General features: G+C 38.0%; 1 protein-coding gene across 6 annotated transcripts in view; it reads left to right on the top strand.

Annotated features, from left to right (window-relative positions):
- The window catches only part of LOC145690200 (uncharacterized), a 104648-nt gene that overhangs the window by 21184 nt on the left and 59058 nt on the right, over window positions 1–24406 (top strand). Inside the window, exon 1 of one of the 6 annotated variants that reach the window (XM_081764857.1) lies at window positions 11879–12027. The exons of 2 other annotated variants lie outside the window; for them this stretch is intronic. In XM_081764857.1, the coding sequence (XP_081620983.1) occupies window positions 11938–12027 (90 nt within the window). In that variant the 5' untranslated portion in view covers window positions 11879–11937. Of the gene's footprint in view, window positions 1–11878; window positions 12104–12481; window positions 12611–24406 lie in introns of those variants that run through there. 3 more of the 6 variants (XM_081764859.1, XM_081764860.1, XM_081764858.1) reach the window with 3 other exon arrangements.

The following is a 24406-nucleotide window of genomic DNA, read 5'->3' as shown; positions in this document are numbered from 1 at the left end:
AGTACGCGTGCAATATAAAGGATACAAGTGGTGGAAGTTTTTTTTTTTTTTTCTCTCTCTCTGTTGAGCATAAGGGCATAAAAATTGAGATATGGCATTGGTTTGTATACAGAATGCGTATATTTAATTGTACAAATTCAGTATGATGAATATAACTATAAGCTGGGGAATTTCAACTTCCGTATCCTCAGTGAATTGACCTTCATCAACGAATTTTCAGAACCAGAAGTCAAAGTTTGTGAATGTTCCAAATATATTCCATTAATCTTGATGCCAGGCAAAAGAGCGGGGTTTTTAGTTAGTTAAATAATACACGACATTTAGTTCAGAGCATTAGAAACTACTGTCGAATGCGAGGTAAAACAGGTGTGATCATTTAAATATTTTCAATAACGGATATGCGTTAGGAAAGATAATCCTGAACAATAGTAAAACACGTGGGGACACCCGGTCAAAAAAGTGTAATAGCTTTTTCAGGCCAGCCATCTTGAGTGAGTTTTTTTTTTGGGGGGGAAGGTTTCCCTCATTCATACCAGGCGAATGCTGGGATGGTACCTAACATATAGGTCCCAGGCCGCTTCCTTCCTTCCCTTTCATCGGATGGTGTGCCCGCCGAGAGACGTCATTCCTCATATACGTGACGGGCTAAATGGCCAGAAATCTAACTCCTAATAGTAAAACCCCATACTTGAGATACGCGAAACGTTTTATTTATTTATTTATTTATTTATTTATTATTTTTTTTTTTTTCGCTTAATCGCTGTATGAGTGGTCGTGCAGCATTTTGGTTGTTTTTGTTCTATCGTTCGTATGCACTCTTTATCATTAAGACTCTTCACTAAACCCACTTTTTAGAATTTTAGCAAATAACTGAAAGACAATAAAGAATACCAAAAATGAAGAAAGTATGCCAAATAGTATTTATGAGGGACAGTCAGAAAGTTCCCGGAATGTTGTTGCAGTTGTGGTGTTTATGATGTAATCACAATGAATCTTGTACAATACAGTCCTTAGGTTGCCTAATTATGAATTTAACAAGTATGAACAGGTCATAACAGGCAAAGTACGAATAGTGTAGCTGAAGGGAGAAGAGTATGGTGATCAGTTTGGGGCAATGTTGCCTTTTCGAGCAACATGCAAACATCAAGTTCATGACCAAAGTGGGAAAATCAGCTTCAGAGACTTTTAATAACCTTAAAAACAGTTTAGGATCATCGGATCCCAAATTAAAAACTGGCCTCAGAGGTACCAATTTCGCCATTGTAGAAAAGTTCGAAAAAAAAAAAATCATCTGTGTTTCCAATACTGGCAGGAGCGGTGGAGCAAATGTGTGTGTTCCGAAGGTAGCGGCTTTGAAAGGGAACTTTTTTGGTTGCCCCTCGTGCAAAATGCTATTATATAAACTAATAAATAACGCTATTATGTGTACTGATAATTGTTTTCAAGGCCGTCCGTATAGTGTATAAATTTGGGTGCGCAGCAATGACGTAAAATCTGCACCCAAATTTCTTGTCTATGAGAAAAGCTTTGGAAACGGTTGAGAGTTTATTTAATACGCGTTTTGTAGATACTATACCGTGCTTACTTCCTATATTTTTTGTCTTTAAGTTATTCCACCAAAGATTCAGAAAAGGGAGGGAGTGAGCTTAGCGTTAAAGACCGGCAGTTGTGACAAAATACCATATTGTGCTATATTTACAAAAAAACATGGCGAATAAATGCCATTCATTGTGATCAATGACTATATTTTCCATTTTATGGTTGCTTCTTAAATTTTGTTTATCTTTCTACCGGAAATACAAGTCACATTGCTTGTCGTTATCGTGGAATGCAGTTCACCACTAAGATACGGAATTTAACGCTTCTCACTGGAGGAGGTATGTTAACCAGCCAAGTACAAGGAAAGCACGGTCGATGTTGTTGGTGTGAATTCCAAGGTTGTGATGTATTTCAAATATGATCGTGTCACATCGGTAGACGTTGAACGTTCGTTTACAGGCCTCAGACGCATCTTTAACGAACAGAGTCATAACTTGTGAGTGGAGAATCTAAAGAAAATGCTTATGAAATCGTGCAAGCAGGAGTTGGTATATATGGCGTGATTGCATTATCAAGTGCCAAGGTAGGGTTTTTACCTAACATGAACTTTTTTAAACTTATTTTCTATTCATTTCTGTTCATTAGCGTATTTTTTCTGCAGTTTTGTGTTTCTGATCCTAATATTTCTATAATTTGTATTTTTCTTTCCCTTCCTTCGTTTTATCGATATGTTCTGGTTATTGATAATTTCAAAGTGAACATGGGGTAATTTAATGATTTAAAAATACAATGAATATATGTATTAATTTTTGCAATGTAAATTCCCACGTGTACTGCCATTTCCCACGATTGCCTGTCTTTTTTTGTCATACGTATTATTCACAGAATGAATCTATGAATTGAATACGTCGAAATACAAATATATGTATATAAGGTTTGTACATTTAAATATTATACAATATTAACTACGTAAGTCAATAGAAAATTAAGTTTTTAATATTCTAGTTCATATATAACATCGGGTAATCATGTTATTATCCTCCTTTTTTGTCTTCTGAAAGTTCTCCGATGTCCCTCGAAAAATGTCCTGTATTGTTCGTGGTGAAACTATATATATATATATATATATATATATATATATATATATATATATATATATATATATATATGTTTATAAACCCAACAAAAAAAACCCTCTTCCTATATTTGTTCATTATATTTGTTTTCTCTTTTTCCCTTACCATTTCGGAGTGGAATTTTAAATATTCGTGTATGATGTTCATGTATTACTATATATCGAAAAGCCTATATATGTTCGTACTAACTTAGGACTGGTAAATGTAGCAGTTCAAAATAAGCAGTACCGTCCCATTGAGTTCTCTCTATTAAATTTGTGCAAGTGAAATATGTATGTATGTATATTCGAATTCTGTGAAGCTAGAAACTATCATATACCAAATTTCACGCCTGTCAATTTATTTACGTCATATGTCAGCTCCATTAGGTCAAAGCATTATGGTACTGTCACCTGCGTGTAACTATTTTGAGCTTTCAGTGTAATTAGTGAAGGTTTCGTGAAAATCGATGCAGTAGTTTTGTTCAGCTGACGGCCAAACATACCTCACTCAGTAAATAACTTGTATTATACTATTATAGATGTGTGTTCTGATGACAATGGCCAACATAAATCACAGTATCTTTTGTATTTCATTGTCGCATTGTTTGCACATTTATAATAATAGAACTTTGAATCTCTATCCCTCGTATATGACTTAAAAGGAAGTCAATACACTGTTTACACATATATCAATTGCGTATGCGCTATTTGGCTAGCCATACCCCATAGTTGGCCGTACCTCCCACCAGATTTTTTGTGTGATTCTTTTCTCAGTTCCGAAGCTATATAAGAATGGGCTTAATTCTTGAAGTATAACCCAAATCATTACTCGGGTTTGTATCTGAAGCTAGCACTCTCAGCGGGAGTAGAATCCGGGGCCACTCGCGTTAGCCACTTTTTTCAACTTGATTTATTTATTCGTGTACTTCACCGTATAATTTATAAATTTTGAAGATTTCCAGGGTGCTTGGAATATACATCTCAAGAGAAGATGTTACTATTTAAAAAATATGTTTTGGAATTACTGTACTTTGGGATGAAGGTCAGCAAACTTTTACAATCTTTTTTTTTTTTTTTTGTGTGTGTGTGTGCGTTTAAGGCTCTACATACCCTCGTGCGGTCAGCACTTTTCAGTTCGTCTCAGGTTCTTCCAGGTACAGTTCGCGGCATAGAAAATGTTACGGAAAGTTACGAAAAGTCCAAATTACTAACAGACTCTTGCGCCGTGGGCTTACGCATTCAGAAACACACTCCTCGATCAACTTCTTCTGGTATTCAATCCAACTCGCCACCCTCTCCTTGTCTAAAGCAGTCTGCGTAACGTAATATACTCTTCCCATTCAGACGGAAAAAGCATGAACCATGTTTACAAATTTTACAGCTCTAAAACAGTCTCTTTCATTCGTTTACCTTTGAAGAGCCTGAATAAAATAATTGTGTAAAATGTTCTCGTAGCTTTGTAAACACCTTTATTTGGATTCTTTCCCGTCTTCAAAGACTACGTGTTACATCAAGGTAGGAAGACATGCTCCTTGTGAAATCTATGAAAATTTTCAATCTCGTCAGTAGGCTTTGTTCTTCCCAAAGTCTGTAATTTGGGCGCAGAGCACTAAAAACTACTGACAAAACTAAATGTTATTCAATAATTAATTTCATTTTGTTTTCCAGTAATTACAAGCAGATGTTCCAGGGGAGTCATTTGGGCAGGAATTCCCTCCTCCCTTGAGTCATAAACACATATTGTTTGATCAAATGCATAGTAAAACGTTGCTACAAAAAGTGAAACTCTTATGTCGGCGAAGAATCCATCCCCTGAACAAAGTCTAAAATGACGCTGCTTTTAGCAACACCTATAGAGTTACAACAACACATTACTAGAGTGCTTACATTTGGTTTGAAAAGTTGAAAGTTTGATCCCAAGCCATGCGCAGTCATAGTGAACGACATTGAGACAGACAGATTCAAATATGGAGACGGAGAGGGATGATTTACATATGCAAGTTTAGAATTGGAGAAAAAAAAATGATCGGACAGCATCCATATTATAACGAAATTTGTGATTTTGTGAAACAGAAGAAGGCAAGTTTACAAACTGCAAGGATTACATTAGGCAGTTGTCTAGTTAAGGTGGAGAACTCTTTTTTAGGACAAAGAATGATTACGAAAGGAGAGAAAGATTTTAAATTCTCCGGAATTAAGGATTTAAAAAAATCTTCAGCTTCCGAGACGGGTTTCGAACCACGAACCTCATAGCTATCGAACCATGATTTTATTCATTCTCGGGAGCTGAAGATTTTTTAAATTCTTAATTCCGCTGAATTTAAGATCTTCTCTCCCTTTGTAATCATCTGATGCTCTTAAAGAGTTCTCTACTTTAATTCCACAACTGCCTGACATGATCCTTGCAGTTCGGAAACTTGCCTTCTTCTGCTTCATAAAATCAGAAATTTTACCATAGTATGGGTGCTATCCGATCATTTTTTCTTCAATTTTAAACTTTCACATGTAAATCATCCCTCTCTGTCCCCATATTTGAATGTCTCAGTGTTGCCCACTATGAACACATATGGCTTGGGATCAAACTTCCAACTTTTGAAACCAAATGTAAGCGCTCTAGCAATGTGTTTTCGTAACTCTATAGGTATTGTTAAAAGCAGCGTCATTTTAGATTTTGTTCGGAGGGATGATTCTCCGCCGACATAAGAGTTTCACTCTTTATATCAGGTTTTACTATACATTTGATCAAACAATATGTATTTATCACACTCAAAGGAGGGGGGATTACATCCTCCTGTCTTGCCAAAATGACGCCCTTAGAACATTTGCTTGCAGATACTGGGAAACAAAATGAAATTAATCCATGAATAAAACTTATTTTTGTCAGCAGTTTTTAAGCTCTGCACCCACTTTTACAGACTTTGGGAAGAACAAAACCTACTGCCGAGGTTGCAATTTCCATACACCTCACCAGAAGCGTCTTCCTATTGAAGAAGGGAAAGAATACAAATAAAGACATTTATGAAGCTATGGGAATATTCTGAGACATTTTTTTTTATTCAGGCTTTACAAGGGCACTTCAGAACAAATGAATGAAAGAGACGGTCTTAGAACTATAAAACTTGTAAATATGATTCATGTTTTTTTTTTTTCGTCTGAATGGGGAGTATATTACGTCACACAGACTGTTTAGACAAGAGAGGAGGGCAAGTTGGATTGAATACCAGGAGAAGTTAGTCGATCGAGACGCTTGTTTCTGAACGAAATAAGCATATAGCGCAATATTTTGTTGGTAATTTGGACTAAAACTTTCTTTTAACATTTTCTATGCCGCGAACTGTACCCACTTGACATTGTGAACCTCTTAGTCGCATTTGGACGAGGGTAGAACTGGAAAATAAATAGTGTCCCATCAAATCTGTATGCAGTATGGGTGCTAATGGGAATTAAACGTAGACTAAATTGATATAGGGAGTGTTACAAATGAGAAACAAAGAAAAATCCGTGTATAACCAGCATACACAGCGTAAGTGGTTAACAAAAACGCAACATTTCATTCAAACGCACGTGACTCTGTGATTATAGGTCGCACATGCATGAAATAGGTATCAATGGGAAGCTAAAGTATATAAAAAAAAGTCTTGTATACCGAATGTTTTTGCAACACCTACGATACTGAAGCGTCCAGAACGAGAAAAATAAAGGTTTTGTTGTTCTTTTAACGTTTGTAGACTTTGATCGTTTACTATGGAACTAAATAAGGAAATACATAATTGAATATAAAGCCTATATGAAGACTGTATCGTTTAATATAAATACAACTTTCCCTTCCCAGAATAGGTGGCAGGAGTGTGTATGAAGCTGCCACAGTATAATTTTGAGTCATGTGAAGTTTGTAAAGCAGTAGATGCAGTTCGTGTGTTGAAAGTTTGAATATGAAAGAAAATGCGGGGCTTCCCGCAGAGAAGAAAAAATTATCGTAGACAGATGATGTACCACTAAAGGACTAACCTACAGACGACTTGTAAAACTGGCAGGGGTGAGTGTTGGTGGAGTGCAAATGGCAATTAGAAAATATGGTGAGGAGTATACCTTCAGCGATAGTTCCTGAGCTGGACGAAAGTCAGGCCCAGCGAACCCGAATTTTGAAAAGAAGATACTGAAGGCACTTGCCTCTAAAAAGGAACTCTGCGCGAAATGTTGCCCGAAAAGTTCGCAACATTTATTGGAATGGTGCAGCATGTCAAACGGGGACATAACCTAAAAACTTAAAAAAACGTAGTACAAAACAGGAAGTAGCCGTAAAAACGGGTGTAAGGAAGTTGTACGACTCTATTCTGTCCAAAATAAATGTGTGTGTGATTATGGACGACAAAACCTACGTCAAATTGGATTATAAATCATCGCCTGGTCCCCAATATTACACTTTTCGCAAAGGTTCGGTTGTCAACAAAGCCGACAAATCAATTCCGACTGCAAAATTTGCCGAAAAAAACGTTCTGGAGTGGCAAGCAATATGCGAATGTGGAATAAAATCATGTGCAGTATTTTCAAACCGTTCAAAGACAGGCGATCTGTATGTCAACGAGTGACTAAATAAGCGACTTCTAGCAATACTACGTAAACACAGTGTTAAACCATTATTTTGGCCTGACTTGGCTACGTGTCATTATGGAACATTAGCAATGCGATGGCATCGGAACCACGATGTCAATGTTGTGGGCAGAGAGACGAATCCACCAAATTGCCCAGAGCTGCGTTCCATAGAACAATTCTAGGCTTCGATGAAAGCTAAACTGCGGAAAAGTGTTCGCCCTGCTATTTCAGAGGTGCAGTTTCGTTCAGACTGGAACAAAGTTGCCAGGACATTTACTGATTCCGCTGTCTGGTCCCTTATGGGAGGTTTCAGAAAGAATGTTCACCAATTAGCCAGACCTATGAAAATTGTGTGTTCGGCATACGTGTATCGTTTGTGTAGATCCCAAAATGTGTTTTATTGTAGCTTTGATGTACCCTTCAGACAATATATTATTTTTGCGGTATTTTATGTGTGTACTTATATTAAACGATACAGCCTTTATTTCTCTTACATTTAAATCTAATTTGAGCTCCGTTCGCTTACCCATTTCCGTGCAAGAAGTGTTCCAATGATAACTTGTGTTTCTCCAGTACTCCAGACATTGAATTGCCTGAAACTCCGTGACACAGACAGGAGTTATTTTGAGAGTTTTGATATTATTCAGAACATCAAATATAACAAATGTTACAATTCCCAGCTTTATTTATTTATTGTATTTTATTTTATTTTATTTTATTTTATTTATTTATTTATTTTTTTTTTTTTTGCAAAGTTCGGCCCAAAGTCCCCCTAACATGGCTAGGCCAAAGAGAGAAGTCACATGGACAAATGCGGGGAAGAGGCTTTTTACCCTCACTTGCAAAATCAGTCTTCGAGGTTCCTAGTGATTTTTAATTTTGAAAGCATTCTTTAAATTCCGATGTGAGTTACAAGTATTACACAAAAAATAAATTTGACATTGCATAATCATATATCCAGCATGTGTTCCACAGAATTATTTATTAAGGTTATTCATATGTTTTGCGATATTTCCACAACCCAAACAACAGACACGCGTATACGCCATGATCGAACATAAGTACAAGCAGGCCCGTATCCAGGGGGGTCTAGGGTGACCGGGCCCCCTAAATTTTTGCTGGCCCCCTAAAAGTGTTACAGTAGGCTTGCAAAAGAACTATAATATGTTGATGAACTATCATATGGTTGAATCGGGGCCCCCCTAAGTTTTTGGGTTGGCTACGGGCCTGAGTACAAGGTCAAACTGGCCTAAGTGGTACTGTTGCGAGCAAAATATTGAACTTGGAGGCTATTACTCCGTCAGTATCTTCACTCAGGTTTTAGTGGCAGTGACGATGACTGTTGTTATTTGAAAACATAACGCTTTGTACCAGGTTGGCAACACTGACAACCCAATAACCTCAAGTGTTGATTAGTTTCGTTCTTTATGTTAGTGTAAATGTATTTGCACTGGCATAATTTCACTTGATTGTATTATTCCTGTAATATTGAACATTTCCATTCACTTTCCCACAGTGAGCCATTGGAGGGACTCGACATTTGAACACTGTATCTCGGAAATGAAGCGGCATCGGACCATGTTTATAGGAATATTTTACTTACTTGGATGTCCGCAATCACCTCGTCACTTTTGGCCATGCATTTATGTTACACCCTGTATATGAGCGTCGTAAAGAGAACACAGTTCTTCGTTAAAAACCTACTGCGAAGTTATATCACTCGTGAAACAATACGAGTCATTCTTTCTCCCGCGACTACTCCGTATTAAAATAAGTAAAATTTTCGTTAGATCACTTCTCATTCCTATACAGAAATAAATGTCCATAATTATTATTTTTCGTATTAATTGAGAGGGCTAGTTGCTTTGTGACTACACTACAGAAGGCGGCCGTTATCGGTATGACTATAGGATGCTTACGGGGAGGCTCGTTTGGGAAGTCCGTGCAAAAATGAAAACTACAAAAGTTGTTAGGAAAAACCTGTTTAGTTTCTCAACGTTCTTTTTCCTCTGACGTTAATAGACTTGGCCCACTGGCATATGTTTCAGTTTGGCGATCTCTTCGGAATAATAGGATTGGTCTACCCCCCTCCCCTAAAAAAATGGCATTGCAGAGTCCCAGGGGATCACACAAGAAAGTTAGGGATGCAGAACAATTTTGAATAGTACCTCGATCAATTTTGCATCAAATATACCGAAGTGCACAAATGCGTTGTCTGATGAAACAGTACCTTCTTTTGGGCCAGGTGTGTACGTTTGTTTGGCAGTTCAAATTTTGCATGGTCCAAGTAAGGTTGGGAGTAGAAATTAGATTTCTTACCTTTGACATCTATGGCAGTGTTAGCCTGTTACGTATGAGGAACGACATCCCCGGGGATTACACTACCCTGGGAATTGGGGAGGAAGAAAGGAATGGGGAAGGAAGGCAGCACTCTGGAACCATTATGGTAGGTACAGTCACGAAAGAAAGTATTCTTCAGTTGACAAAATTTCTTTTCCTAATAACTCGACAACAAGTTAACTTATTAGAGTACTGATTTTGGCAAGTTGTCAAGTTATAACTATTCTAAGGACAGCAACAAAAAAGATCCAGATTAATTCATTTGTTCCCGAGTTACTGGCAACTAAAAATTTGTCAACTGTCAAATACTTTCTTTCCCGTGTGTACCATCCGGCATTAGAGAAAAACCCAGAGAAACCTCACTGGCCTGAAAAAGCTCTTATACTTTTTTGACGGAGTGTTTCCACCGGGAATCGAATCCGGGACGGTCAAGTAACGATGCATATGTCACCTGCTATTGTTCAGTCCTTTTCCAAATAGTCAAGATCATGCTTTGCGTGTCCCAGAATATAATTGCCATCACCTTCGCAACAGAAGAGTGAATTGATCCACGGTGACGAAAGGACGCATAAAGTCCTGCCGAATCTGCCGAAATAGTCTCAAGTTGTCCTCCCAACACTTCACACGATTCCGTTCCTGATCGACGTAAGCTATCGCGATACCCATCTAGCAGATAACTTTCTCATGTTCAAATGTTCATACAAAATATAATGTACCCGTTCACTGAGATGCTCATGGCACCAGCAATTTCACGTACATTTCCTGTTCGATTATCCACAACCATGTCGGATTTTTTCAATATTTTCTGTAGTGGTGACAAGTCGTCAAGTACGCTCTGCATGACATGTGCTCATATGGCCACTTCGAAAGTTTTGAAACCATTTATACACTTTTCTGATTATTGGCGCAGATTCACCATAATGTTTGTCGAGTTTCTGGGCTCCTTAGGCGACTTACTTTTTAAAAAATAATGTTTTATCAACACGTGATTCTCTTTCATCTATTGTCTTGGATACCACGCACTTTCTTCGCCTCAAACGTACGCTACTCACACAACACTAGCCGAGTTTGGCTGAGAGTTACATTGTGTTCTTCCAAACGATGCTCCAAACCAATGGTTTCCAACCGATGTGTCGCGACATACTGATTTGTCAGTCCCATAGGATGTCTCGAAATTCTAGAATTTAAATATCGTGAAACATTTAATTTTCACACACCCTAATAGCAATGTTCCAGCAGCTGCAACAATGCTCAATATTACATACAGTCACTGCTTCATAGAAACCAGTAGTACACTGGATAATGTATTTTATTATTCAAGTGTGTCACAATGTCGCGGGCTCAGTAAAGTGTATCGTCAATCAGTAGGCCTAAAAGTTAAGAACCATTGCTCCAAACTGATCCACCAGTAATGCCGTTTACCTGAGTTTGCACCAGGGGCGGATCCAGGGGGGGGGCGATCGGGGCGATTGACCCCCAGGAGAGGGAACTTTCTTATTTTACATATAAAAATAAAATCCATTCCAAAGTTTGGAGCCCTTAAAAGGAGCAGTATGACAATCCACCGCCCCCCCCCCCAGAAGTCGGTCCTGGATCCGCCCCTGGTTTGTACTAACTTAAAAACCGCCGACGTATGTATCAGGCAGTTGATGAAAAAGTTCTCTTTTTAAAAATCCTAGTCGACTTGAGAATGACGAAAAATGACGTTTAAGCGTCATTTATGTATTGAAAACTTGAAAAATCTAGGTGGGGATTTGATTCCCAAGTCCCCTCTGAGTACGGCTTTGGTCACGATCGCATTATTGAACGTTTTCTCAGGTTTGATTCCTGGAGAGAGCACAAAATATCTCACAATTCACTTTCGTTAATCATCTATCTCCTTTAGCCGAAAGGACTTAACCATGAGATGGTAAGCTTAAATTTTTTCACGAAAGCATTAATTTTCTTCGCATTTATTAGGCAGCTTTTCTGATAACCAAGGAACCAGTGTTTCTTCCAGACATGTTTTTTTGGGGGCACTGCCCCCCGGAGCTCTGAAAGTGCCCCCCGGATAAAACCAATATAATATGTATATAATATAATAAATAAAATAGTACTAGGAGTGCCCTTCCGGAATGCTAGGTGTGCCCCCCGGAACACTGTCTGAAAGAACGACTGCAAGAACCTAATTGATATTACAATTGATAACACAAATCAGTACGCTTCCAACGGCTCTCCACGTCCTATTGGTTCGTTATCATAAAATATGTGACAGTTTCTTTGCATTCGGAAAACATGAAATATATTCGCGAAACAATTTCTTGTGTATCTTGAAGCGTTTTCGAGCTAGTTGTAACGAGAAAGAAGAAATGCATCTTGTAAAATTTCAAGTCAACGGACTGGCAACGCTGTCAAGTTATAGCAGACAGAAACCGCGCGGCAGAAATATGCAGGAGGAGGTATGGAAATGTCATTGTTTTAGGGTACAAATGAGCAAAATATAAGTAATATTGAGACTGGTAATATAAATAACTGGTATAGTATATTACAGTTCTTTAATATTTGCTCTATTTAGTATACGTGTTAAGTAATGAATTAGACGTATCAATGACGCGCAAGGCGCTTTTGATCCCCTGCAGGAATATTGTTTGAATCAACCCCCTTGTAATGTTAATGATGATTTAAGTTGTTGCTGTGATCATGCGAAGGTAGAAAGTGAAAATATCAATTTTAAATTTTGTATGATTAAAAGTCTCTACTCTTGAGTAATATTAGCAGTAATGTCAATAAAATATAACGTGTTACGGGATTGATATTTGGTAGACATCTGCTGGAATAGAGGTATATATCCTGAATAACGTGACACATACGAAACAAAAGAAGAGGATTCTGTGTTTATATTGTGACGTCACTTCAGACCATATAAATTCAAATATTTTGGAAGATACGTTTGTGTAGTAGTATTTATAATTCTGATTTTTTTGAACACGAGGATTTGGAACGTTGTACAGACGGTTTATCTTCATTTTCATTGCCAAACAAGTAATTTAGTTCTTAGATTAGAATTACTCATTTAACTATCTTAATTACTTGATTGATTTATAATTATCAGTTTTCGTATACCCAGGCTTATTATTATCAGGTTCATATTACTGTTACGTGTGAACATTGTATTTGAAAATAGACAATAAACCAATGCTTTTACTGGAGAACTTATTGATGGATAAACATAACAGCTGCATAAAATATGACAAGCATTAAAATTTACCTTTGCACTTAAAATGTCATTAGATAATATTTTACATTTCCAGTGAGTTAAAGGGTAGGGCTGAGTTATATTAAGTGTTAGGTTATTGAATGGGCCTGATCTGTCAATTCTTTTCTTTACATCGATAGCTTTCAATTCTTTCTTGGCGTGATTTTCCCCTGCTCCTCCCCAATCACAATTCACTACATACTGTATGCAGGGCTGCCCATCCCCCCCAAAGCTGATGGCGCACTCCCTCCCAAAACTAATAATCTCTTCCCTCCTCAAAACTCAAGTCCTCTAAAAACAATTGCCCAGTGTAGCAGTAGTTTTTATAGTACTAGTAATTGTTATTTTTGTTGTTTTTATTTCCTGTAGTAGTATTATAGAATGCTTGTAGTAGTAGTAGGGGCAGTAGTAATTATAAAAATGGCCTTACTTATTCGACATTAGAGTAAAATTCTTCCCCAATTTTTTTCTCGATGGCACAACTTGCGCCATTCATCCCTCCTGTGGGTGGCCCTTCTCTCTTAAAACGAACCAACCTTTCCTTTCATATGGCTACTTGCGCGGTACTTCATTCATCGAGTATCGAAACAGGGGGTACGGGGGTTCACCCCGGAAAATTTTTGAAAATTAGCTTCTCAAAATCGTGTTTTAATGCTATTCCGACAGTAAAATTGCTAGTTCGAAAGTAGAGTAAAATCCCCCCCAAAAGTTTTCTCAATGGCGCAGCTTGCGCCATACATCCCCCTTGTGGGCGGCCCTGACTGTATGTGCAGTCTGCTTTCGTGTACCTTAATTTCGAATGCATTTATTGGTTGACAATATGTAAAAGCGAGCAACAAGGATTGAACCAAAATGAAATGCTTTCCGTTTCAGGTTAAGGGAAACAGGTGAGTGATGATGGAATAAATGATCGAATGAAAATAGAGAAAACGGAAATAGCTTGAGAAAACCAATAGACGCGATGTCCACCACTAAGCTACTCACAGGAGCTTCCCTTGGACCAAGTCCTAACATTTTACACAAGTTTAGATTTTATTTAGGCAGTAAAATAAGCAGCAATTCGATATGAATAACCGTAGTAAGATTTCGGTAGTGATTACGGTTCCTTATTTGTAACTGATGTCATTGATGATTAGGTTAGTTTTTCACTAAGTCACAGTACCGGCTTCGGAGTCGTCGATAGATTTGGGAGAATTTAAATGCCATCCGTTTATCCTTTTACAATTTATTAAATAAATTGCCATAGGATTATAGTGTGCTCTTATGGGTGGGATTAATTATCCCGTTTTGACCGGGGTCCTCATTCCATGTCAGTCTTCGCAAAATTTGAGAATCGGAACAAAATTCAAAACCCGTGCGCTAAGTTTAAGAATACAAACCTACTATTTGCGTATCAATTCGCAATACGGAAAACAAACATCAACGCAAACAAAATTTGCATCAGTGATGTCATATCGCAAGATCACTATGTGATATCGAATATCGCAAACTAAAACAAAAGTTTCCATTGCGTTTATTCGAACTGCTATGGGATGTGGCCCTGGTTTGACTGCTTTTGTTCTGTAGTCTCGCCGCATAATGGTTTTCAGTCGTCACGCGGCGGCATTTTCGCCGATTCCAAGCGTTTCAGTATTCGCGCGCTACCCTAGCCAGCTGTTATAAATTGGTCATGTAAAATGTATAGAAAAATTTGGGAAAGTCTTTGATTTGTCCATTTGATGTCGAGAACAGAACCTAACCAACCCCTGCAGGGCTTCTAAATCGTTCCTTCTATGGCTCGTCCAGAGTTAAGTCTGTACTGTGGTTGGTTATGGGCTTTTACTTCTGCGTACTTACCCCCTTAAACAACAGGTTTCACTACTGTAGTTTATCTTAAAGAATGTTAAATATTCACCGACGATACAAAGATAATTTTCGTAACTTCTCTTTTCCTTATAAAGGATTTAATTAGCTTTTAATGTCAAGTTTTTGTTTTTTAACACTAGAAGCACGGAAATTTTGAACCCCCTAGAAGCACGACGCAGTCAAATTGACTGCTTCCCGTTTCTAACTAAAAAAGAAAATAATGGTGTCACGGAATGACTGTGTTTTGTGACTTTCTTATTGAGACAATTCTACAAGTAACCCTATCAAGCAAATTATTTATTTTACAATGTTTATTTATAAACATTAAACACATAATATATATAATATCAAAATATTTATGAATAAAATAAGTTTAATATCATAGATTTTGAAATAATTAAAATAACCAAAGATTACTGTCAATTCTTAGATAATAAACGTTTATTGTAAAATAACATTTTCTATGGTATCTTTCAAAAATATCTCCTTAGGAGGAGGCCATTACAGCGTCACTTTCACTGGGAGCAGATAATTCGCTTTCGGATCTCTGCAGTACAGTACCCACGTACGTACTTTCGACATTTGAAACATATGTCTGCTGGTTTGTAGTTTTTGACAATCGTACTTTACATTGTATTCGCTTGGGTGTGGAAGGAACTTCTCTATCTTCAGATACACTGTCACTGTCATTAGTGACATTGACCATCACCTCTTTGGCCAAACGTTGGGGATATTGTAGCCAACCGATTTTCTTTCCAGTAGCTTCTTCGTATACTATCCACGAAGTCAAGCATGTAAAATCAACCAAGTTAAAAAGAATGTACATTGGCCACCGTCTATACGCACATCGCACTGTGTATTTCTTTACCATTTGATCCACGATGTCTATACCAAACTTCATCTGACTGTAGTATGTTGTAGTTTTCGGTCATTTTCTTTGGTGTCGTGGAAATTGATACTTACTTATGCATGGAACTCAAGACACAAACACTTTTGATCCGCTTACATTTGTAGACAGTTAATATATTACCCCTCTGGTCATGGTAAACATCACAGTGATACAGGTCTTTGTCTTTTGAGGGTGCAGAACCTTTAGGAAGCTCTCTTCTGTTTTGCTTTATTGTCCCAACTAAACTAGTACATTTAGCACTAAAAGATTCAGCTAGTTTACTTGTCCTGAAGAAGTTATCACATGTAACATTTATTCCCTTTTAGTGAATGGATTTATCAAACTAGACACCACAAATTCACTTAACTGTGTCCCAGAAGGGTACTCGAAATCCTTGCCCAGGTATGGAAAGTCTTTTAGGACATACTTTGAATGCACGTCAGCAAGTAATCAGAACTTGATACGAAGTTTATAGGATTTAGTTGGCATTTATTGGTCCAATCGACATCTGACTTTCATGAAATAGAGCTGCTCGTCAACGATCACGTCATGCGGTTTCTAAAAGTTTTTGCGCTTCTCAGTAAATGCATCCAAAAATCCTGACGCGAGTGTGAATTTGTCCATTTGAAGTCTTGCAGATTTTGTTCCCTTTTCATCAAATTTGAAATACCGTTTTGTTTCACAGAACCTATCCCTATTCGTTGTTTACCTATTAATTAGTGGCCCAGTTGTTTTTTCCCACAAGCCCATAATGGATATTACTGAGCACTATTAGCACCTCAGTAAATAAAGCGCAAATAATATTGTAGTTCTGAAAGAGTTGAAGTCCATGTTGTTGAGTTCAGTTGCCTATACGCTTTAGTTTTAGTGCACTTTAGTATATGCCTCCTCATTGGCATATCAAATAATAAACGAAAAGCTCTACTACATTCTTCCTCAGACACTCGCTTCTTGCCAAAATTTATCAGTCCTGGAGCTTCGCGAACAGTATTCTTCTTACATAGACGGCAAACGTCACATTGTCCCAAATCCAATTTTGTCCACATTGTTCCATTCGGAGTAATAAAACTGTCACCACTATTGTCGTTGTATTCTCCATCATCGTTCCTTTTCTTCATCACTTGAATATAAAATGTTCTTTTCAGGTTCAAAAACACTCAAGTTTCCATCCCCTTCACTAGAATCCTGCAAATTGCAAATTTTCATTATTTTCTTCAGACTCAATTTCTAAGAGATCATGTATTTCTTGAGGTCTCATCGTAAAATGTCACATGTACACGGTTCACCTCAACTAACTATAAGTACTCACTATTGGCCGCGAGTATCTGAACTAATTTGTTTGTCTACTAGAACACACTACCTGATATCTTCTAAGACATGAAAAAATCTACTACGAAATTGCTAGAAAAAACAATATTTTTTTGTGTCTCAAATTACAATCAATAAAGGTTTTTAATTTTTCTTTTGTACAGAAATAAGAAGTGTGTAATGCTGCCACTTGCAAATCACAAATAGAAACATTAATTTTCCATGCTCTTTATAAGGCAGTCAAATTGACTGCTTCGTGCTTCTAGGTATAACTGACGCTAGCGCCCCTGTGAAAAGGGACATAAACTTATTGTTAATATTATCAACAAGTGGACACAAAAATATTAAAAGTCAACGAATTTCAGGGCCTTAGCGAAATCATTACAGAAGTGATACGAAATTATATTTCTTGAAGCAGTCAAAATGACTGCTTCGTGCTTCTAGTGTTAAACGAAGGGGGAAGACACGATAAGCGTAACGGCTGCTAAAACGTTGCCGGTGTATTTTCACGTGACTAAAACTATCTGCTCAAAGATACCGTTGCCAACTGACTAGAAATTTCACCGTAGTGTCAACCTACATTCGTGCGCTCATTAGGATTACCACTTCCACTAATTTCAAGTACGAAAAAAGGTAGCTAGGAAGGAATAAAAGTACGGCCAGAAAGAATTGAATGAAATCTTTCTGATTTTAAGAAAAATAAAATTTTACTTCCATCTCCTTTTCTTTATTTTTTTTTCTATCTCAACCAAAGAAAAATATTTTGATCAAATAAGGAAAGAGAGCGGAAATGTTGTTGCAGCACCCGAACAACTTGTGTCCCCACCAGGAATTGAACCCAGGACCCTTTGATTACAAGACGGCGAGCGTAACCATTCATCCACGGAAGCACTCTGAATAAAAAGGGAGTAATAATTTCAGGAGATGGTCTGCGGGATGTTTTTTCAAGTACTTCAGTTTTGTTAGGTCTGTTATTATTATTTAACCAAGCTACAGCCATAATCCGTATCTTTCTATAACTATTAACTTAATTGTATTAAATATAAACGCTAAGTGTAAAACTTCTTAGGCCAAACACTGATTCATGAAGTGTTTCTCGGAACATCTGAGTTCGATTATTAATTATATAGGCCTATGTATTCCTCGTCGGGAAGGAAATTTCAGCGAGAATTGCGGCAGGACGCATTTTATATTTCTTTTATCTTTTGTGCATTGAAATTTCTTTGGGAGTTCATAACTGACTGTGATTTCTGTTAGGTTTCATAATAGCATTGGTTTGAGAAACTACACCAGGAAATAGGGAGACAGTTTGATGTGGTGGTTGGGGCCAATAGCTTACCTACTCTATCGTCTATTGTCGCACTAGATGACTGATGTCAGATTCCAGACGAAATTCTCTGTTGTGTCTTTGCTATTGTGCAGTGTGTCTGAACATTCGGCATTTTCTTGATTGAGTTCATTTACTTACTGTGCTGTTCTGGGAACGAAATCGCGCCGTCTGTGTGTGCCTAGGTGCGTGTGTGTGTGTTAATATATCAAAATGGAAGAAATTACAGCCAGCACCTCTTTTAAGCTTAAGAGTGGTCAAGTGTTGAAGAGGAAAGAAAGGGCTATTGTTATGAACGTGTTTAACCCTTTCCGGATCCTGGCTTTTTGGGCTATTTTTTAGACTTTCAGTCAAGCAGGTACTGTATCGTCACTATTTATCCTAGGATCATGGTTCATACCTCATTCTCTTCAAAATAGAGCAGGCTTTCAAATGGTATCACTTCCATGCCCATACCATATACCAGGAGAGGGAAAATTGATGTCAAAGGGAAAATTTTGATGAAATTTTTTTGTCCAACTTTGGGCCCCCCTGCCCCCCGCCTGTGTGAACGTAGAGACTCCAAAAGATCTGATGAATAGTACTTGGTAAACTAAATGTGTGTACCAAATTTCAAGTTTCTATCTTGAATAGTAAGGGCGGGAGAAATTTTATCAGGAATTCCCACCATGCCCTAAACGACCCCAAAACACCATGATCTCAGGGAAAAAATTTCCTGAGACATCCCTAATTACCCTAGGGTCATGTTTCACCCATCATTCTCTTCAGAACAGAACTGCCTTTCAGACCGTATGACTCATCGTATGAGACCGTGTCTCTATCATGTATGTAAAGGGGGAAAATCCCGAAGAAAGGGATTTTTGGGTCTAAAAATCCCTTTTTTCAACTTTTGCCCCTCTGGACCCCCCTGTTTTTACGCAGAAATCGGAAAAAAACTTCTGGTAAATACTACTCGGTGGACTGAATGTTTGTGCAAAATTTCAATCTTATACGTGAAAAAATAGGCTCACCAGAAAAAATTTCCCTATTATGCCCCACTTTTACCCTATACAGAAGTATATTTGGATGGAAATTCACTGAGACGGCCCTAATTACCCTAGAATAATAATTCGACCGTCGTTCTCTTCAGAATGGAATCGCCTTTCAGACGGTATGACTCACGTGTCCCCATCGTGTATGTGAGGCGGGAAAATGAAAAACGGGATTTTTGGGGTAAAAATATCCCCTTTTTAACCCTTTGCCCCTCTGGTTCTCCCCGTTTTAACACTGACATCGGAACAAAAAATCATGTAAATACTACTCGATGGACTAAATGTTTGTGCAAAATTTCAATCTTCTACGTTCAAAAATAAGCCCGCCCCAAAAAAATATACCCACCATGTCCCATTTTTCCCTATATAGAAGTTTTTAAAATTCCCTGAGACATCCCTAATAACCCTAGAATAATAATTCGACCGTCATTCTCTTTAGAATGGAACTGCCTTTCAGACGGTATGACTCACGTGTCCCCATCATGTATGTAAGGCGGGAAAATGACGAAAAACGGGATTTTGGGGGTAAACAATCCCTTTTTTTTTACCCCTTTGCCCCTCTGGTTCCCCCCCTGTTTTAGCACTGACATCGGAACAAAAAATCTGGTAAATACTACTCGGCGGACTGAATGTTTGTGCAAAATTTCAATCTTCTACGTAGAAAAATAAGCCTGCCAAAAAATATTGAACATAGGCTTAGAAAATGAGAAAAGAAATTTTTGACATGTCGTCATCACCTCCTATGTCTGGACGCAGGACGGTCTGAAACCATACGTAATATCTTCTACAAGGCCTCTGGACTTGGAAAACAAAAAAAACCCGGACGAAAAAGCTCAAATAGAAGAGAAATAACGCAATGTACCATGAAAAACGCGTATAGTACAAAATTGTACCATAGGATCCCCAAAGGGTTAATTATTTAAAGCAGAAAAACCCGGGTAAAAGTATAAGTTGTTTTGAGTTGGGATGATGATGATATGGAAGGAATTGATTCTTTGGAGTGCGATTGATTCAATGTGGTAAGTTTATTATTATTATTATTATTATTATTATTATTATTATTATTATTATTTATAAATCGTTGCGGTGTGGATTTCTTTTTTTACTACGTGAGTTGGCAACATCAGTAGGTAGTATAATAGAAGCGCGATCTGTTCTGCATTTGTTTTTAATGCTCAACTTGGCATCGCTGTTCCCATAAGACCAACAGTCCATTCTTAAGTCTGGATAAGCTATACTTTTATTACTCCTACTACTAGTACAATGGATCCTTTTAGTAAAACTGCACGCTTATTTTAATAAAAGTGTTATGAAAATTAAAAAAGATAAATAAAAAGAAACTTTTTGAGCCGGGTTTGAACCCACGCCAAAGCTGACTTTCATTACCACCTCGCTCACCAGCACGTTCGACTACGACGGCCGACCATCTGGCGCTTGCTTGCTGGTATATGTATGGCATGACTTCTGATGTTCTATCTGTATCGGCCAATAAGATCAGAGGATACCTGAAACGTGTGGGATCCGCAAATATGCCACCCAGCGCGCACCCAGAAATTTTTGTCCAATGCTACAATGCACGAGGTCTATGTACTATTGAACCGGTGTTACTGCAGCCGAGAAGATAATTAATTGCTAACTACTGTCAACTGTATGATACTTTCAGAAAAAAATAGAACTAGATTGCTTTTATAAGAAAACGAAGGGGTAGAGATGAAATGAAATCTCAAATTCTTAGGCTGCATTACCAGTAATTTCTCTACTAAACAAGTACTTTTTTGTGTGTTAATTAAGAAAGTATACAAATGTATATCGAATTACGAAGTTTTGGGAAGTCTGGAACCAATGGACGTCCCGCGCGGGTGCACCCCTGGTCCTGACACCCCTTTTTTTGTGTGCACTATATTTCAGCTTAAGATTAAGAATAGTTCGTCATATTTTTCTTAAAGCTTTGACTTCTCTTGTTTAAATTATTCCCTAATACTGTGGACTGTTATTACTATATCTAGGGTTGCCAACCATCGGTATTTTATCGGGCAATTCGGTTTTTGACCTTGTCCGGTGTCCGACAGGAACTCTAAACCGGACGTTAAATGTCCGGTAATTTTTCCTCTCACTAGTCACATTCTCTGTTCTATTTAGATTATTTTTTAATTACGTGGAAATTAATTAATTGAATCTGGATTCTAAAATGAACCGCAATTTGACAACAGCTGATCACGCCCATAGCGCAATTATTTCCGAAACGAATTTGTTGTTCCGTCGTGATGTTATTGTTTGCGAAGTGGCACTGATGCCAATTTGGCTTATTTTTGGCTAAATTTATCATATTCAGAGAAGCATTTATCCATGTAAATATACCAAATGTTTATAGTCCTAATTATAGCGTATTTTGTGAAACTTTTGCCATTTTTCGCCTTATTTAGAGTTGAAGTTTACTTAACTTACCAAAACTGCTAATGGTCAACACAAATACATTTTCAAGAGCGCAGCTGTCAGCACTGCTTTATCCTCAACTACCTTTGTCAAATGCATCCACATCCAGTTAAAGTATGTAGGCATTATGGGACATTATCAGCCCCAACAAAGCTGGAAAACTTATTATTTTTTTAAAGTATATTTTTTGTGCATGTCACAATTATATTTGCTTTTCTGTTTTAAATGACATGTATTATTGATGGTAAACTACAAAAATTACATGTGGCGAGTCAACCAAAACTCAAAGGCGGCTTTATGTGCGCGTGGGGCCTAGTGCCAATAATGTCCACGCGGGGCCAGAGTATTATGTAGTAAAAATTGCCGAGCGCCGACTAGATATGAAAGTGCTAGTGTATCTACTTCTTAGACTAAACATGCTCCAAACGCTTCCCCCTCCAAGCGCGGGGTCTGGACCGGTTGTCCCATTGCCCCCCCCCCCCCCAAACTCAGCTTCTGCCAAAACTGGAATAAGTAAGTTTAATAAATGCTTCAAAAGTAACTAAAAGTATTAAATTCGAACTGCGAATTGCTCAATTTTATGTGAATTGACCACTTTCAGGTTCATATTTTTTTACGAGCGATGATGTCCCAATTTTAAAAGTATACGCTCTCCAGGTGGGTGTCCTGGATATTTTTTAAAAGTTGGCAACCTTAACTGCAGCACATGCCAAAATCATTGCATAGAGATTGATAATATGTGTGCAAGCTGAAGGGCGGTGGAAATTATTACGTGCTATCCTATTATATGCAATTATTTCATCATGAAATTCACTCGTTGTGCCTTGGAAATTGTTTCTGAATGTGGAAATTGCATTCGTGGGTGCAGATTCGATTTACGATAACTTCTTCTTGCGGGTATAAATATGTGTATGGACGTATGGTATAAAAAGCAGTGTGTAAAAACACAGACTTTTGCTAGGTGGCCACTGAAAGCGAGATTGCTATCTAACCGAGTCAGGGCAGGAGTGAAGCAGAAGTACTTGCGCATGGTACGTCCGTAGGGAGTAGACGCCCCGGAGACGGAGGGTATGGCCTTTAAGAACTAGGTCTATTCTTAACCAGTACCATCATTATTTTTGTGTTACATACTTTTACATAAGGAGTGACATATAATCTATAGTAGGCTTACTCTTGAATATTAGCAGAGCGCTCCATGTCTCAGCATACTGATTTTATTTATAATGTTAGCAACTTAGATGCGTGTTATTTTCTTAACCATCATTACTGATACGTCCAACAGGAACGAACAAAAAAAGAAAAACGTGTTGCTTAGACAGTAGTGTCATTCAGATTATTCAACAACCGGTTCTATGATCAGTATATTAAGTTGAATTAAAATTATAGTAGGCTACATGTATCAAATGGCTCTATATATATGATCCATTGCTATACACACCGATGTATGGGTCTCCGTGTCCTTATGATGTTGCGCAGTATCTGAGGAGTTATCGTTCGAAAGACTTACTCCATACGTTTACGCAATTCTTCATGTCTCCTGTAACGACTATGAGAAGCATGTGAGTTGATTTTTCCCTACAATCAGGTGTGATGTTGTATGTATTGGACTTTGTGAGAGTCATCTCAATAGGGATGTTGATGTTGGAGACTGGAAAGTTTCCTTACGGAAATGACACACCTAATAAGCAAAATATTCTGGAATCCCGTCGTACTGTGCCCACATACGATCCATGGCACGCGAACCAGTGTTCCTAATATCACACGTAAAATAGCTCTGAAAGTGTTCTTGCAGTACTCAAACCTAGGGTGCGGGGGCCTCTCGGACACCTTGTACAGTTATATTCGAAAAGAAAAACTTCCAAGAATCTGTCTTTAACTCATATTAGTTATACGTAGGTATAATGTATTCTTTCTTTTTCTTTCTCGTTTGCTATCTTTCAGTTTGGGAATCTGAATTGAAAGATAGCAAACTCTGGCCTAGAAAGCCAATGCGCTGACCACGCATCATCCATTGAACGTGCGCCTTTTGACGAGTCATGGAACTCGATTGCTTGTGGCGCTAGAGTTTACTAGTTGTTTCTATCTGCAGGCAATTTCGTCAGTATTTCAATGACGTGCAACTAAAGACAACTGAAAACAAATTGAGCTGTTTATTACAGTAGAGCGTCGATTATCCGAACGTCGGTCAACCGAACGACCGCTTAACCGAACTGTGTACTCGCTCGCACCTGTCACTCTCCCACCCTACCGTCCATCATCCCCCTCACTCCCAAACCAAGTTTCCCACAGTAATCGCCGCATTGAGCCACCGCTGGCGGAACATTGCTTCTAATGGGGCCTTCATAAGGAGCTGCTGACCAGCCAAGCCGCCAGTCGCTGTGTTTAAACAATCAGCACACTTCTGTCGGTTTGGCACTGGCTGTAGAAGTAGCGGCAGTATATATTAAGGGCCCTTAATTTCAGTACTATATATTCCTACTAAAGTTGCCTTTGTACGTTACTTTGTAATACTTAAAGAGATGCCTGTTTTTATGAATAAATTTACTGTACAGTACTTCTTTTTGGCAAATAAACATGTACAGTTCGATTATCCGAACAAACCAGTTTTCCGAACACCCATGTCCCCCAATTACTTCGGATAATCGACGCTTTACTGTATTTGTGAATCCTATTTATAAAGGGCAGAGGTCTCATGCATTACACCAATATCTAATAGAAAATTCACACTAATAGACATCGTTACGTCCGC

Source organism: Thermobia domestica, chromosome 7 (assembly GCF_964235325.1).
Source record: "Thermobia domestica chromosome 7, izTheDome1.hap1.1, whole genome shotgun sequence".
Classification (NCBI taxonomy): domain Eukaryota; kingdom Metazoa; phylum Arthropoda; class Insecta; order Zygentoma; family Lepismatidae; genus Thermobia; species Thermobia domestica.
This window is presented reverse-complemented; position numbering and strand designations above follow the sequence as displayed.